The sequence below is a fragment of the Ammodytes marinus genome (genome assembly GCF_949987685.1).
Source record: "Ammodytes marinus genome assembly, chromosome: 12".
In the NCBI taxonomy this organism is placed as follows: domain Eukaryota; kingdom Metazoa; phylum Chordata; class Actinopteri; order Uranoscopiformes; family Ammodytidae; genus Ammodytes; species Ammodytes marinus.
Window position 1 is genome coordinate 25,326,228 of NC_137216.1, and position 14,939 is coordinate 25,341,166.

Sequence of the window (14,939 nt, forward strand, 5' to 3'; positions counted from 1 at the left end):
GATGTTCACATCCTGCACTGTAGGATATACACCCATCTTTAAGCCAAGGCAGTAAGTCAATATTCCCTCTCAATATAGGTCCCCTGAAAGGCTGAAAATGTAGGAGACCTCGAGGAGAAAATAAGGCAAGTTGAAGGGCAGTGAACACGAAAACCAACTTATTAGGCATCACATCTTGATGTCAAGCAGCTTTCATAACCCTCGTTAGCCTATTAACAACAGAACACAGCAGAGTTATTCTTAAAATTTAGATTTTTAATAAGGTGCTGGAAATATTCAACAGTCACATTTGTTCATTTTTCCTTTTTTTCCAACAGAACACAGACATTTAAAACCCCAAAGCCCGGGAAACCAGACAAGAGTGTGAATGTATGTGTCGCGGAACAGAAGAACATGACCTTTAACAAATATATATAGACAAGATAGTCACAGTGTGAAGGGAGAGGGAGAGGGAGAGGGAGAGGGAGAGGGAGAGGGAGAGGGAGAGGGAGAGGGAGAGGGAGGGTGAATTCACTTGCACTGGGCAATTAAGGCAACACATCAAAAAAGGTAAAAAAGACAACCTTTTTTTTCTGTACAAGGAGAGTAAAAAAATAAAATAAAATAAAAATGAAATAAACAAGCACCAGGAAAAAATACATTATTACAGTTATTACAGAGTCTCCTTGAAAACCCCCGGGAGGAAAAAACACACAAAAAAACGTCTTGCTGAGCTGCTGTGCAAAAGTTAAAAGTCACATAGAGAAGACGTGGAAAAGTTGGAGACGAAAACAATGTGTCTGCAATTGACAGATGTTTTTCGTTTGCTTTGTGGTTCTGTCATTTCAGATCTAAGAGTTCTTCTTTTTCTGTCACAGCTCCAGTTTTTTATCAGTCAAGAAATCCAAGAGAACGGCTACCTTCTTTTCTATTTCCCTTAAGATTTTGTTTCCTTTGTGTCAGTTGACTCTCAGTCAGCACACAGACACTTTTTGGAAGAGGAGGAGGAGCAGCTTGACAAATAAAAACACAACATAATCCTCGTGCCTGCATGTATAATAATAATAAAATAGTTTTTTTCTCTGTGTGCGTCAGCTGTGCTTGAAATTATCACCCAACATCCTGTTTCAGTGAAACTAGGTGTGAAACTGTGTTAGTGTTAAGACCAATAAATACTGGGCAGGCTACTGAGGAAAAAAACAAAAAAAAACTGTTATAAAACAAAAACAAATGAACATTATTGAGTTGGATTAAAAAAAGCCAAATCTCCCAGGAATGGACATAATAATAATTAAATATAAATAGGCTGAACAACTTCTAAAAAATGTGAAGGCGTAACAGTTCATTTTACTCATCTTCTTCCACATGAATGGTTCATTGGTGTGGCGGGAAAAAAAAAGTGCAGGTTTATCCAATACCAGCCCACGCATCTCTGGCCCGCATCCAATCGTCAAGCATGTAGATCATTTTTGCATAATATTCTTGGTTGAGAGGGCGATAATAAAACACAACATTATTAGAAGAACCACAGTTCACTTAAAAGTGTCCGGCAAAGTTTAGCCTTCCCGGCCAGTCACAGAAATTCATTTAGAGCAGCACTAAAAACGCCAGTAGGTCCCTCGTCAAAAAAAAAAAAAGAAGTCAGCACAGCCAGGCCTGCTGATTGGCTGATCATGTCATAACTCGTTAGGGGCTGACTGTTGTTGCTGTTGCTGATCCTGAGTCAGCGTGGCGTCCAGTTTGTGAGCATTTGAGTCAGTGTCCAGCTACTTAAGACACGGTCAAGGTAAAGTGAACCAAGCGGTCACACAAGGGGGAAGGCGACAGTCTTTAAATATTACATCATCTGTAAACAACTTCTACTAACAGTCCGTCATGCCAGTCCGTGCCTGGTTAGGAGAATTAAACCGTTCGCAAGAGTTTGTTCACAATACAAATAGACGCACAGATTAAAAAACAGATAACGACGTCTTATAAACAAGTCATATGGCATCGAGACCATCACTTATAAAGAGTAAACTTGGGCGTAGAATCGCTTCTTGGTTCTTCTGGTTAGCCATACGACAGCAGTTCCATCACCGTTGTTACCAATATATACATTTACATCCTAAAAGTATTCCGTCTTGAATGAATGTGGGTCATATCCACTTTCTCTTCAATCTCCCTTTGCTCCTCTTCTTTGTGCAAGGATAATAGTTCAGTCCATTATTATTAAGTTGAAGTGTTTTTCTTTTGTGTGTGTGTGTGTGTCGTCAGCGCTGTCACACAGAGACAAAGACGTCCAGGTAGAGGCGGTCGTAGGATTCTCTGAAGAACAGGATAAGAACCAGGCTGAAGAGACAGGAGCCCGTTAGACACCAGTTCAACCACGACAGCTCTGGAGAAAGGAGAGAGAGAAAAGAAGACACTTTGTTATTATGTGTTATACTTTGGCAATACTGTTGACTACACAAGTCATGTCAATAAAGCTTTTTGAATTTAAATGATTTGAGATGAAGATGTGTTTGGGATTGATCAAAAAAAAAAATTCATATTTCTTCTTGCCTTACAAACACCATACATTTGCACCAGACGGTTGAACGTTTATGGGCAAGCAACCCTGTACTTTTGTATCCTTTTAGTCTGTTTGATAATTGGCAAGGCCCCTTTAGTTCCATTGTTGTAAAAATCTCAAGACCACAAATCATATATTAGACAACAGTGTGCTTCCAGCTTTGTGTCAAAAGTTTGGGATGAACCTCTCCTGTTTCAACATGACAATGCCCCAGTGCAATAGGCCTGGTCCATACAGGAAGGATTTTTCCATTTTGGTGCGGAAGAACTTGACAGAGCCCTGACTTCAACCTCATACAACACCTTTGGGATGAACTGGAATTGCTCATCACCCAATGGCCTGATGCTTTTTTGTGGCTAAGGGGGAGAAAATCCCTGCAACATGCTTTAAAACCTTCCGGAAAGCTCTGCTAGCCGTGAAGGCTGTTGGATCAGCTCATTAATGGTTGGGATGACAAGATGTATAATGTGTAGAGTAGACACATGTAATTATAATGCTAAGGGAGTTAATATTAAATTAAAAAAAAAGATGATGATATATGATGGTGGCGATAACTATTGGTGTAAACATGTCACAATATAAATGAATTATTCAGCAGGTGAAATAATTGGGTACGCATCCACATATTAACTGTTGCAGATACCAATTGACTCAGATAAAAAGATTGCACTGAAAAAGGGACATAACCGCTGATTTGAGCCCGCCTCGGTACTAAGCAACAGACAGCAACATACGACCACGTCTTCCTTCATAATGAAATATGACTCATCTACATACACCCCTAAACCTAATGAGAGTTTGTATAAAGTGACGTTGAATAATATATGAGAATCATTTTCGAACTAATGGCTAATAAATAGTGGTCCCCGGCATACCACACAGGAAATAAGAAGAACGGCCTCCTGTGCTGTCTTTCATAATGATTCTGAATAATTCAATGGATATTGGCAATGTTCCCTATTATCATTGACCTACACTTGAACCTAAACATGGTGCATAAATGAGTGGTTCTATTTTCTCTGCTTTGTTCAAGCTCCATTAAGCCCAGGAGAGTAGCTCTGGCTGTCAGCGAATAATGCCCAATGTGGAAGGGCAGGGGGGGCGGGGGGGTTGAAGCTCTGAACCGTCTGCATCTTAACTCATCAGCAGCACACAGACAAATAACCTCTTTCTCTTGTTTAGCCCCTGGGATGCACAGTCTCAGCCCCGCACGAGCCCGCCGTCACAACTCCACTCAGGTGTTAAGTCGGGACAAAACCCAAATCAATAAACTTCTTCTTCTAAATGCATTATGTAGCCCACCTCGCTGTGGAGACGATCCCCTCAGCACCACATATAGGTGTTTGAGGTGTTTTGTACTGACAGAGACGGTAAGCAGAATCCATGTCTAGAGGTTCCCGGGGCCAACTACTCATGTTGGCAGCAGGCAGATGCTCGGGTCCAGATAACAAGCCCAGGCTAAATATAGAGAAATCAGGTCGTAACACGCAGCATAGCCCCCGGGAGTGTCTCAACTCCCACAGGCCTCCACTTCAATTCCAATCGCCCAGCTTTTTCACAATATCGTCAATCAGCTACCTTGGCCATAAAGCTAGACTGTGGAACCTCTGCCGCCCCCATGGGGAATTCTGAGTAATAACAACAACATTGTCGGCGCATCTATACGAGATAAGCCTTCGGTGATCGCGCATGGATTTTATACCTTATGCTGTAGGTCCAGGTACTTTCTTAGCAGTAGAATAAACAACTGAAACATTTCGTGGCCGCTTCTTGAGCTCATGCGCCAGTGTAGGAGGTCGACACCAGTTTATAAACTATGCCCTACTGAGAAATACAGAGAGTTTTGGGGAGCTGATAGACCACATCAGCTTTGTGCCAACTCATTTGGCAAAGGCTTGAATGTAACCAGCATTCATGTATATGAAAAAGTAACTTACTATAGCTTTAAGAGACTAGAGTATCTGATCAATGCACGAAGAGAGCTGTGCAACGCTGCCTGTTTGTGGTAAATTATGAGCTCTGGGTAGAAGGCACAAACCCTTTGCGCGCTCGATCCCTCACAGCTTCACAGAGGAGAAGGAATGTGGGGCAAGAGGTGTGAAGATGAAAGCAAAGGATAAATCAAGGAATGGAGGTGGTGGATATAGGGCTTGGGAAGGAGAGGGAGGTGAGGGATTGGGTGAGGGTGTTTGCAGCGAGGTGTCGAGGCTCCAGAAGCAGCCTCGTTAATCAGCGGTGTGCGAGCGGGACAGCGGGAGACCTGTTGTGGACGCGGGTTAATGGAGTTGTGTTTATCTGACCCGAAGTCCTCTCCGTCTAACTCTGTCTCGCTTTCTCGCATGTACACCTGGCATTGACTTGTCCAATTAAAGTTGGAGACACCCAGTAGCTCTCGCTGTGTGTGTGTGTGTGTGTGTGTGTACTTGTTCAAGAATCATTGTGAGGACCAGTTTTAGCTTTTAACCATCGGAATGAGGACATATTTTGAAAGTGAGGACATTTTGCCAGGTCCTCAATTCTTCAAAGGCATGTTTGAGGGTAAAGACTTTGTTTTAAGGTTTATGTAAGAATTAGGTTTAGGTTGGGTTAGGTTGAGGGGAGGTCTTTAGTTTTAATGGTTAAGGTTTGGGTAAGGGGCTAGGAAATGCATTATGTCAATTAGCGTCCATACATTGACAGAGGTACCAGTATGTACGTGTGCGTGTGTGTGTGTGTGTCCCCGCAGCCTTACAACAAATACTAATGTTGAGCTTGGTAATTGACGTTATTCAATCAGGTGATGTGCTCAAAATGGACAAGCGAACAATTGCTCCACTCTGGTCTCTAGCCATATAGGCCTGGAGCAAAGTTTGGAAGAAAAAAAATAGTAAGATAATGTTTGTCTGAATGGAGAGGAACTGATGAGAAAGAGGAGAGGGGATGAACTAATGGAGAAGAAGATTAAAGGAAATGAGATAAAAGGAAGTAGAGAAGAGAGAAGTAATTTTCCTCCTTAATTTCTTGAGGCTCCCCAGGTCACCGCTTTGCTTTTAGGTTCACGATTAGACTTTAATGATGCCTGTTAAAAGCTTGCGTTGCAGCAGCACTGATTCCTTTCAATCCTTGCTCTTAATTTTCCTAGACTTTTTTCTTTTTTAACGTCGATTAAATATGTTCACGTGTCATGGCCTCTTGTTTTTACACGTTTTAATTAATTTGATGATTGGGCTTCTACACTGATTGTGGAAGCTCTTTGAGTAATTTAAGTGACTGATCATTCAGTGGCTGATGATGGTTAAAATCTTTTTTGGCAATAGGGCCAAAGACTGAATAACTGAATTTTCCTTATTCATGTTATTATGGCCCTCCTTTCCCTCAATTTTACCAACATTTTAGCAAAGTGGTTCTGGTGTTGGTGCTATGGCAACCGCCTTAAGTGCTACATTTTGAGACATAATAAGAACTTGATAGGTTTCACAAGATAAGAGGACACCTTTCATATGTTGTAGAGACACAAGCTGGATACAATGCATCACTTAGACCAGGGGTTCTCAAACTTTTGATAGCTGAGGGCCAATTTATGAACCCAACATTGGACCGAGGGCCGCCGAAGGAAAAAAAATTATAAAACTGAAATAATTTCAATGGCCAGCGTCTTTGCGTCTTTACAGTTTACATGTATTGGTCAGCATCCAATACTGTGTAATTAACACATTTAAAGTAATAAATGAAGGGCTAGGTCTCATTTCAACATTGGGGACCACACATTAAAAGCGGGGTCTGGGGGTTGTCCCCCAGAAAAATTTGAGGTTCGAACACTTCATTTTGTGCATTTTGGTTAATTTTTATGCAGTAATTTGTGTCTTCTGTATTTATTTATGGTGGAAATGTTAAGGAAAAGACAACTAACTCCCATTGACACACATCTAATGGAATATAAATCAAGGCACTGAGGCATTCTGTATTGCATTCAAATATTTATTCTACTTTATTGTTCAAAACTTTCTACACATTGAAAACGTATCACCTTTTGGAGTGTTTTTTTGTAGGACTCACTACTCATGATGCAGCATCAGTGTTAACTATTATGACACTATACATTGGAAATAAACAGGGTGGGCTATCAGCAGTCAACTAGGCAGATAGTTCCATGGCTATCAGCAGCTAGCTAACGTTAGTTTGTTAGCTAAACTTTAGGCAAAAGAGTTAGAAACCAGATAATGTTAGCATCCATCCTTAGACACTTGACCTAATCTAATTCACCTCGAATGTGAGAAAGTGCATCGTATTGGGCTTGACAAGCTCACTATCTAACAACTTACATTGGGACCACTACACTGCCTGCTGCACTGCGGGAGGCTGACCAGCCGTCTGCAACGAGAGGCAGAGGCCAGCCGAACTTCGCAAGTTTAATAAGTGGGGAATGAATACAAACAATTAGGAGGGATATTTAAGTGTTTCGACCCCTGTACTGTTTTTACTGTTACGGGGGACGCATCCCCTCCGTGCGTTTCAATAAAAAAAAAAAAAAAAAAAAAAATGTTTTTTTTTTTTGTTTTTTTTAATAATTCATAATTCAATGCGGGCCGCGGGCCGCCAGATATGCTTCCGCGGGCCGCCATTGGCCCGCGGGCCGCACTTTGAGAACCACTGACTTAGACCATAAATGTGTATTTTAAGTTTTTAGTTATTTCTAAATAACTAGCCAGACACAAAGACAATTCAATAGATCATTATTGCCATGGTTCACTGTGACGTTATGATGCTATTCAGAGGACGTGACGGTGAACATTGGACAGTCCATCATATTAACAGCCTATTACTGCTGCTGTCACCGTCAGCACATTGGTGCCACAGATGAAGACAGAGACGTGGGACGACAGGAATCTTATGGCCTTAGTCAGTCTTAATTGAGGTCAATGCAGCGGAATAATTAATGTGGCCGAAGTTCTTCTTTATGGCTGTGGCATTTGTGTGATGAGACTGGGGTCACGCCTCAAGACACATATATGGACTTTGGTGTATAGAACAAGATGATCCCTCACACAATGAACCATCCCTCATAATGGTCTATTCAGAAATATGTACTGTAGATCAGCAGGTTGTTGAGAGCACCTAGAATACTGATAATGACTATCTAAATGTGTGTGTGTGTGTGTGTGTGTGTGTGTGTGTGTGTGTGTGTGTGTGTGTGTGTGTGTGTGTGTGTGTGTGTGTGTGTGTGTGTGTGTGTGTGTGTGTGTGTGTGTGTGTGTGTGTGTGTACTTTTAAAGTGTGTTAACTGAGTTAAGAGTGAAGTCACTGATTTTGACAAAAAGGGATTTTGACAACAAGCGTTCTCCAGAATCGCTGACTCCAACTTTAATGTCCTACTGTTCCAATTCTTCCTTAAATGCTGCTTCTTATTCGTGAACCAAAACTCTCCCAAAAAGTAAAAAAAACAGTACATTGAAAAAGGCATTTATTGTCTTGGGGAATGATTGAGCTCTACCCTGAAAGCTTGTTTGTATTTTTTTCAAAAAATACCTACACAGTCTTTGCGGGGCTAAAAAAAAAAAGGTTTCTCAGCAAAGACATTTTTACTTCAGACGATAATCCAAAGTTTAACAGAAAGGAAGAAAAAAAACGTAGGAACTATAGAACTGCGGGAACTACTTATAATTAATAAACTACTGAATAATCTCTGCTAACAACTCACAGCTGAACGGAAACCCAACGCCACCCCTTCCTTCTCCACCTCCTCTTCTCCCTCAACCATTAAAAAGAAAACCTACAAGTTCAGATATATGGCAATGTTACAGAGTCACATGGTTCAGAGACTTTGGGGATTTTTCTAAGACACGGCAACAGAGTCGAGAGGCCAGGTAAGGCTCACTGAAGCAAAACCGGCTTCTCTGGACAAGGATGTAAGTTCATAACAGGGATAGGGAGCAGCAATATTTCAGAATGTATAACGATAGAAATGGGCAGCCGAAAGCAAAACTCCAACTGGAAACTGGAAATGGATGGACATCTTTAAAGGCTGAGGGACGCCTATTTTCAATATCAGGAGGTAAAAAAAAATTAAATTAAAAAATGGTTTTCGAGAGACGAGACTCATGCAGAATTTATCAGTTTTGAAGTCTGCATATTATTTGCCACATCCATTATGGGACTACTGAGAGCATATTAGAGTAATGAGACAGCCCGGTAGAATACTCTCAGGGGGGCATTTGCATAATAATCAAATTAAACTTCATAGAAGGGATCTCCCTTCTCCAGGAGAGCAGAACACAGATTATTTTTTAAACAGGACACTTTTAAGATTCGCTGGCAATGGTATCCATGCTATGATGTTATTCATTTAAAGGCCAGTGTAGATTAACATTTAGTTTAGTTTATATGCTGTACTATGGCTGACCCTGCGCTCTGACCCCTACCGAAGTGTGCTAACATGAGAGGGGATATGCGAAGAATGAATTTCAATGGACCTTGTGTAAATTGACAATTAAAAAAAAAACTTAACTTCAGACTTGTGCACAATACAAAAGATGGAAAGTAGTGACTGATGGATTGACACATTGCTGTTTTTGGTCTTTTCATGGGATTTGCTAAAAATAAAATTTAGCAAAATGCTAGCCTTACCCTCAGTATCAGATATAATCTAAACAATTTATTTACCAATAATCTTGCTATTATGAGACCCAAATTCCTACTATATCCTGATACTGAAATCTATGTGATGAGCCACTAGCTCTGACTTGCTCACTATGTGGCAGTAACAGTAGACTTTAGAACTTGGTAACTAAGGACACGTTGTACAAGTAGATGGTGGGTGGCAATCTACCCCTCACATAGTTATCTGAAAGTCCACATCACAATGCCTGCATGCCTGAAGCACTGTGAACTTCCTGAAAAGACAGAAAATAAAACTTTGATGCATCGTACTCCAAGGGGAGGAAGTAAAGAAAAGAGCAAAAGAAAAAAAGCCTCCTCATCATTTTGGATTGATCTTCTCTGCGGCTGTCACAGGGAGGTTGTCAGCATCCATACCAGCATATCACAAGCCCTTCAGCTCTCTCACATACAGCACATTCACACACACACACTGAAAAGCAACAACAACATACAGTACGTTTGCACCCACAGAAGAGCAGAAGTACACAAAACATGCTACACATTCAGATGCCAAGCAAACACACAAGCGAGCACACACACCTTCCCACAGAGCAGTTAATCATTCAGGACAGCAGAGAGGAGTGTCGAGCAGATGACTGAGATACACCATGTATTCTTTATGAGTCCGACTCTGGTTGGTGTGTGTGTGTGTGTGTGTGTGTGTGTGTGTGTGTGTGTGTGGGCGTGCGTACGAATGTTTGGTTATGTTTACCTGCTACTCTATCTAGCCAATGCTATTCCATTCACATATTGTGTATATATATATATATATATGTGAATATATTATCTGACACAGCGATAGAGAACTTTAGACAACAATGCCATCCAGCTATTAGATTCGTCTTTTATCTGACTAGCACAAACAACGCCTTAAATTATTAATTATCAATGATAAATATGACTCCTAAGAGACATTAGAACTTTGTTGAATTGCTATTTTTTTCAATAATTTGAAAGCATCTTAGTGCCAAACGTCTGTTTTGGCAGCCACTTGTAACTTCCTATTCTCTAGAAGTCACCTTGGCAGGAAAACAATCAAAGCCCAGAGTATCTCGACTCTAAAACGCTGAAACAGCAGTAGGTCCATTTTGAAATAAAACATTCCAGGAAGCTAAATTATTTTCAGATCAGGAGACAGGATGTGCACAAATGAGGGCTTACAGACGAGTCAGGAATATAATCAACAGATAGATCCATAATAAAAGTTTGTTTAGGACTCCAAATCCTACAGTGTATGCGTCATTTAAATGTTTTCTGAGACTAGGCTATTTCCAGCAGGACAAGCTGGTATTGTGTCCCGGCTGTCACACTTTGTTAAACGGCCCTGAGGGCTTCTGGACCCGGCCAATGTTTAGGTCAAAACAAGAATCAGATCCACCTACAACCCAGACGGACGGATCAACGTGGAGTTGTCAGGCAGCAGCTGTCACTATCCGCAAAGCAATCACAAGGACTTGGCAGAGGACGGGACGCATGAATATGTATGAAGGGCTGGAAATATATATCTCTTATTTACTCAAACAAACAGGGAAGAAGGAGTGTGTGTGTCTGTGTGATGCATCCATCCTTCCAGCTGGTTCAGTGATGCAGCCAAATTTACAGGGCTAAGGCTTATACATCTGAGGACAGGTAAGAGCATTTCACAATGGAGATGGACTCATAGAACATAACATGGTTCTGAGAACACAGTAAAATACATTTACAGGTGCATCTAAAAACATCTGAAAATCAATAAAAAGTTGAAAAAAGAGAATTCTGTCATTGAATTCAAAACGGGAACATTTTATATATTCTAGATTCCTCACATCTAGCAGGGAAATGAATCTAGTATAAACATACTTTTCAGATGGTAGACATTTCTGTATTACAAATCCCTTTTTGATATGTTTTATTTTTTCCATGAGCTGTAAGCCGTTATCAGGATGCACCTGTGAACACTGAAAAAGCATTCACAGACGACGTATGCGCTTTAGATCGACGAATGAACATTGTGTACTTATGAATTTGTTCAAAAGCTGCAGTGGAAGGAGAGAAGCAGAAGACATGCAGTCCTCCTAAATGATTACATCAAACACCGCCAGGCAGCTCGCTCAAATATAAGTATGAGGCTTCATTACAATAGGGAGTTTTGCTTTTTTGTGCTGATTTTCTCAATTGCATTGTAACCTAATTTCCCCGCTGCCCGCCTTTTATCGACAGCATCTGCACGGCTTGGAATGGATTTTTGGAAACAATTGAGCGTGTGGATTCTTTGGAGGTGGGAGAAACCTGCAGCGGGACTGAATGCTTATCTATAGAGCCAAAATACTTCAAAGAGTCTAGACCTTTTCATCCATAACAAAAACCAATATAAAAGTAATATTTAAAAGGTGCAGTCAGCTTTTCCGGAGAAGGCTTCTTGTAAAAAAAATCTTTTGTCAAAATCTGTGAATATCTCATCACGATTCGCTACTGAAGAAATCTTGTGTTGATACATAGCCTAGGCTCTGTAAACAAATGTTAACAAATAGAAGGGTATGTAAACCAAGGGAATCCACCTTAGCTAGCAACATGCCCATTTGCAGAGCCAAGGCTGTGTATAAACACTGGATTTCTTTTTAGCACACACACAGTATGAACAAATAGCGGATTGTGAGGAGATATTCACTGATTTTGACAAATCGATTTTTGACAACTCCATCTTTAAGTGGAATTACACTAACCGCATGACACTGCATAGCCACTAGTGTATATGATTGAACAAATGCAGACAGTATGTTTGTCTTACCTGTAGAGTAAAACGTGAGGAAGAAGAGGAGCAGGCCGGTGACCAGGTTCCCCAGGAAAGTGACCACTCCACAGGTGATGCCTTCAGGGACCGGGTACACCGTCTCAATGAAGAGCTCGAAGAATATGGGCACACTGCTGTTTATAAAAATGCCCACCAGGATGCAGGAAGTGTACAGGATGGCTGCGGAGAGGGCAAAAACAAAACCAAGAATTACATTAAGTCATAGGTTAATTGGGAACTGTGGTGCAACAGGGTATCAAATCCCATCAGAACAACTGTTTTATAAAGTGATGGTGTACTGGTAAAAGTTTATGAAACAGCGGAGGTGATTTATGCCACCTTCCAAAGCCACCTGCTCAGCCATTTGTTCTCAGCAGCACAAAAAGATTTATGGAGAACCCCCAACCAGAAACAACAACATTTCAATTATAATGCCACGCCTTAGGCTGGCAATTTAACAAAAGCCGATGGCAAGTCTGCAACCAAAACAACATCTGCCCCAAACTCCACCGTGGCCTTCACCTGGTCTGCAGTGTCACAATGTTGAGTTTATCCTTTTTAACTGGGAGTTTCTGGCCTGCTTCCTTTTGTTTAATATCACATTCATATTTCAACACATTCCAGTCACATACAGGATAGTTTTTAAAACTCGCTATGGAGACATTTTGGTTGGTACCAATTAAGTGAGGTTTGATACCCAGCAATACTTCTGGCACGGATGTTTCCCAGTCTTGCTTGGAATGCCACAGGAGGTTTTGTATCGCACTGTGACGGCAATTCAATTTGAATTTCCATTTAATATGTAATACTTTTTGCTGTTTTTATGTTTACTTGCACATGCAAAAACTGGGATGCAACTCCATGGATTCTCCAGTGTATTAAAAATCTAATTTTGGACACTTTTGCCAAAATGTGCAGATGTCTCCTTAGTAAACAGCTTGTCTCAGTCATTTTGCTCCTCAGGCATGGCGAGATTGTTACCGAACACACAGGCTGCTGCTGCTACTGGTTTAATTTGGGTGAGCTTTTTAATTGAAAAAGAAAAAAGAAATCAATCTATTTCCTAAAATGAACCTTGCAGAGGTGCTGTTTGGATTGTGCAATATAGGCCTATAACTACAACATACATTAGAGATGCACCAATCCAATATTTTTCAGTTCCAGACTATATTTGGGTTTTGGATATCGGGCGATATCATAATTATTATAACTTTTTTTTATTTGGTGGTGATGATAATATGTGTAAGGTCACAAACAAAAGTATTTGGATCTGTGTCGTCAGTCCGATATCCTCTGAGTGGATTCCAGCCATATCGGACACGATACTGATAGTTACCACATATTATTCATCAGATGGGTGTGTGTACAGTATATTCTGCAGAGCAAGTTCAGTATGTCTGGCATGCTCCTGCTTTAATCTCAGCAGCAGTCCTTTGGCTGAGACCTGAAGTAAAAAGTGTGAATGTGTGTTTGAGTGGAAGTGTGGAGAGATTAAGCCATCACCTCTGGAGCATCGCGGCACCCTCCATCTCCCTTATCACAGCAGATTGGTCCAAATGAGCTCCGCATTAGCTTCCACAGCCCTTTAATCACTGGGCCTCTGAGGGCCGCTGACGGGGAACCCAGGAGCCACTCAAACCGCCATCAAAGGCAGCCCTACTACCCCGAACATCTTCATTCAACCCTAATGAAGCACTGATATCAAACGCTTAAAGAACGCTTCAACCACTGCACTCTTTTCCCCCATGATGTTATTGAATTAGTCTATCTGCCACCAATTCCCAGAAAGCAGTAGGAGACTTCGCTTGAAGGAAAGACACGAGCAGAGGGAGATAGGATGTACTTTGTAGGCCTGGGGAAAAGACTATGTTCTTTTCCAGAAATGATATTGGGGGTCATGCATACTTTTAAGGACAAGGCATGTCTGCAATTAATTAAATTGTTCCATCAGACCTTTGTTGTGAATAACCATACAATAGATACTCTGTTTATGTTTATCTTGTGGGTGGAGGTGAGTTTCTGATATTCGGGCAAACATGATATTTGGTGTTAACTTGTGACAGCAGTGTTTCCCCCAGCGCTTTATAGCTAAGGCGGCCGCCTTAGCAACGCCAGCCTCCCGCCTTGACTACCAACCGACCGACCCAAAAAAAAAAAAAAAAAAAAAAATTAATTTAATTTTTTTTTTTTTTTTTTTTTTTTGTGCTGCACAATTAATGTACTAGCAAGCGCGATGTGTGTGTTGTGCATGGTCATAACTGCGCGAAAGGCCGCGATTTGCGGTAAAAAGCATGTGTCTCCAAGCGTTTCTCGATCAGCTGCTCTGTGTCTGCGGCTTTGCGCGCGCGACCGTACCGCACCACGCGCGACTACGGCATGCACGCGGGAGAGTTAAACGAGCAGAAGCAAACCGAGATTTAACTGGTGGCGATAATAAACGCAGTGCAATTCTATGGGGATATTTAGCTGAACAGAAAGAAGTGCTCTGCAAAGCTAGAATAGTTTAAGACTCCACATCACTGTGGCAACACAACCTATCAGCGCAGAGAAAAGTTTGAAGAAGGCATGAGAGTGATGTCCCAGGCAAGTTTCAGTAAGTGTTTACTGAAGTGCCAAACTAGGCCTACTGTCTTTGAAATGCATTTAGTCATTTTAAGGGGAAAACACATTGTATTTATTATTTAAAGTTATTTTTCAAACAGCATGCTAGTGTAGGCCAAGAAGATTTATTTTCTGAATTTTCAATGCTGCTTTATTTTTATGTTTTAAATTGGGAAATACATGTTCCAAAACGACCTCTGCTCTGTATTTAAAAATAAATCAAGCAAGTAGGCTTAAAATAACCATTAATCGCACAACAGCCCCCATCCAAAAAGGAACTTTAAAAAGTTGTATTTGCACTTTGATGTGCATACACATGTTAAATGTATGGTCCATTATTTGTATTTAGTGTGTCTGTATAGTATTGCACCAAAACAGTAGAAGTTTTCTTTAATTGTG

General features: G+C 41.0%; 1 protein-coding gene across 1 annotated transcript in view; it reads right to left on the bottom strand.

Moving 5' to 3' along the window:
- Positions 1-271: 271 nt before the first annotated feature.
- slc49a4 (solute carrier family 49 member 4) overlaps positions 272-14,939 on the bottom strand; it is a 46,087-nt gene continuing 31,419 nt past the window's right edge. Inside the window, exons 8-9 of the mRNA XM_080037678.1 lie at positions 11,937-12,119; positions 272-2,356 (exon numbers count right to left, since the gene is read on the bottom strand). Coding sequence (XP_079893804.1) covers positions 2,241-2,356; positions 11,937-12,119 — 299 coding nt within the window. The 3' untranslated portion in view covers positions 272-2,240. The remainder of the gene's footprint in view (positions 2,357-11,936; positions 12,120-14,939) is intronic.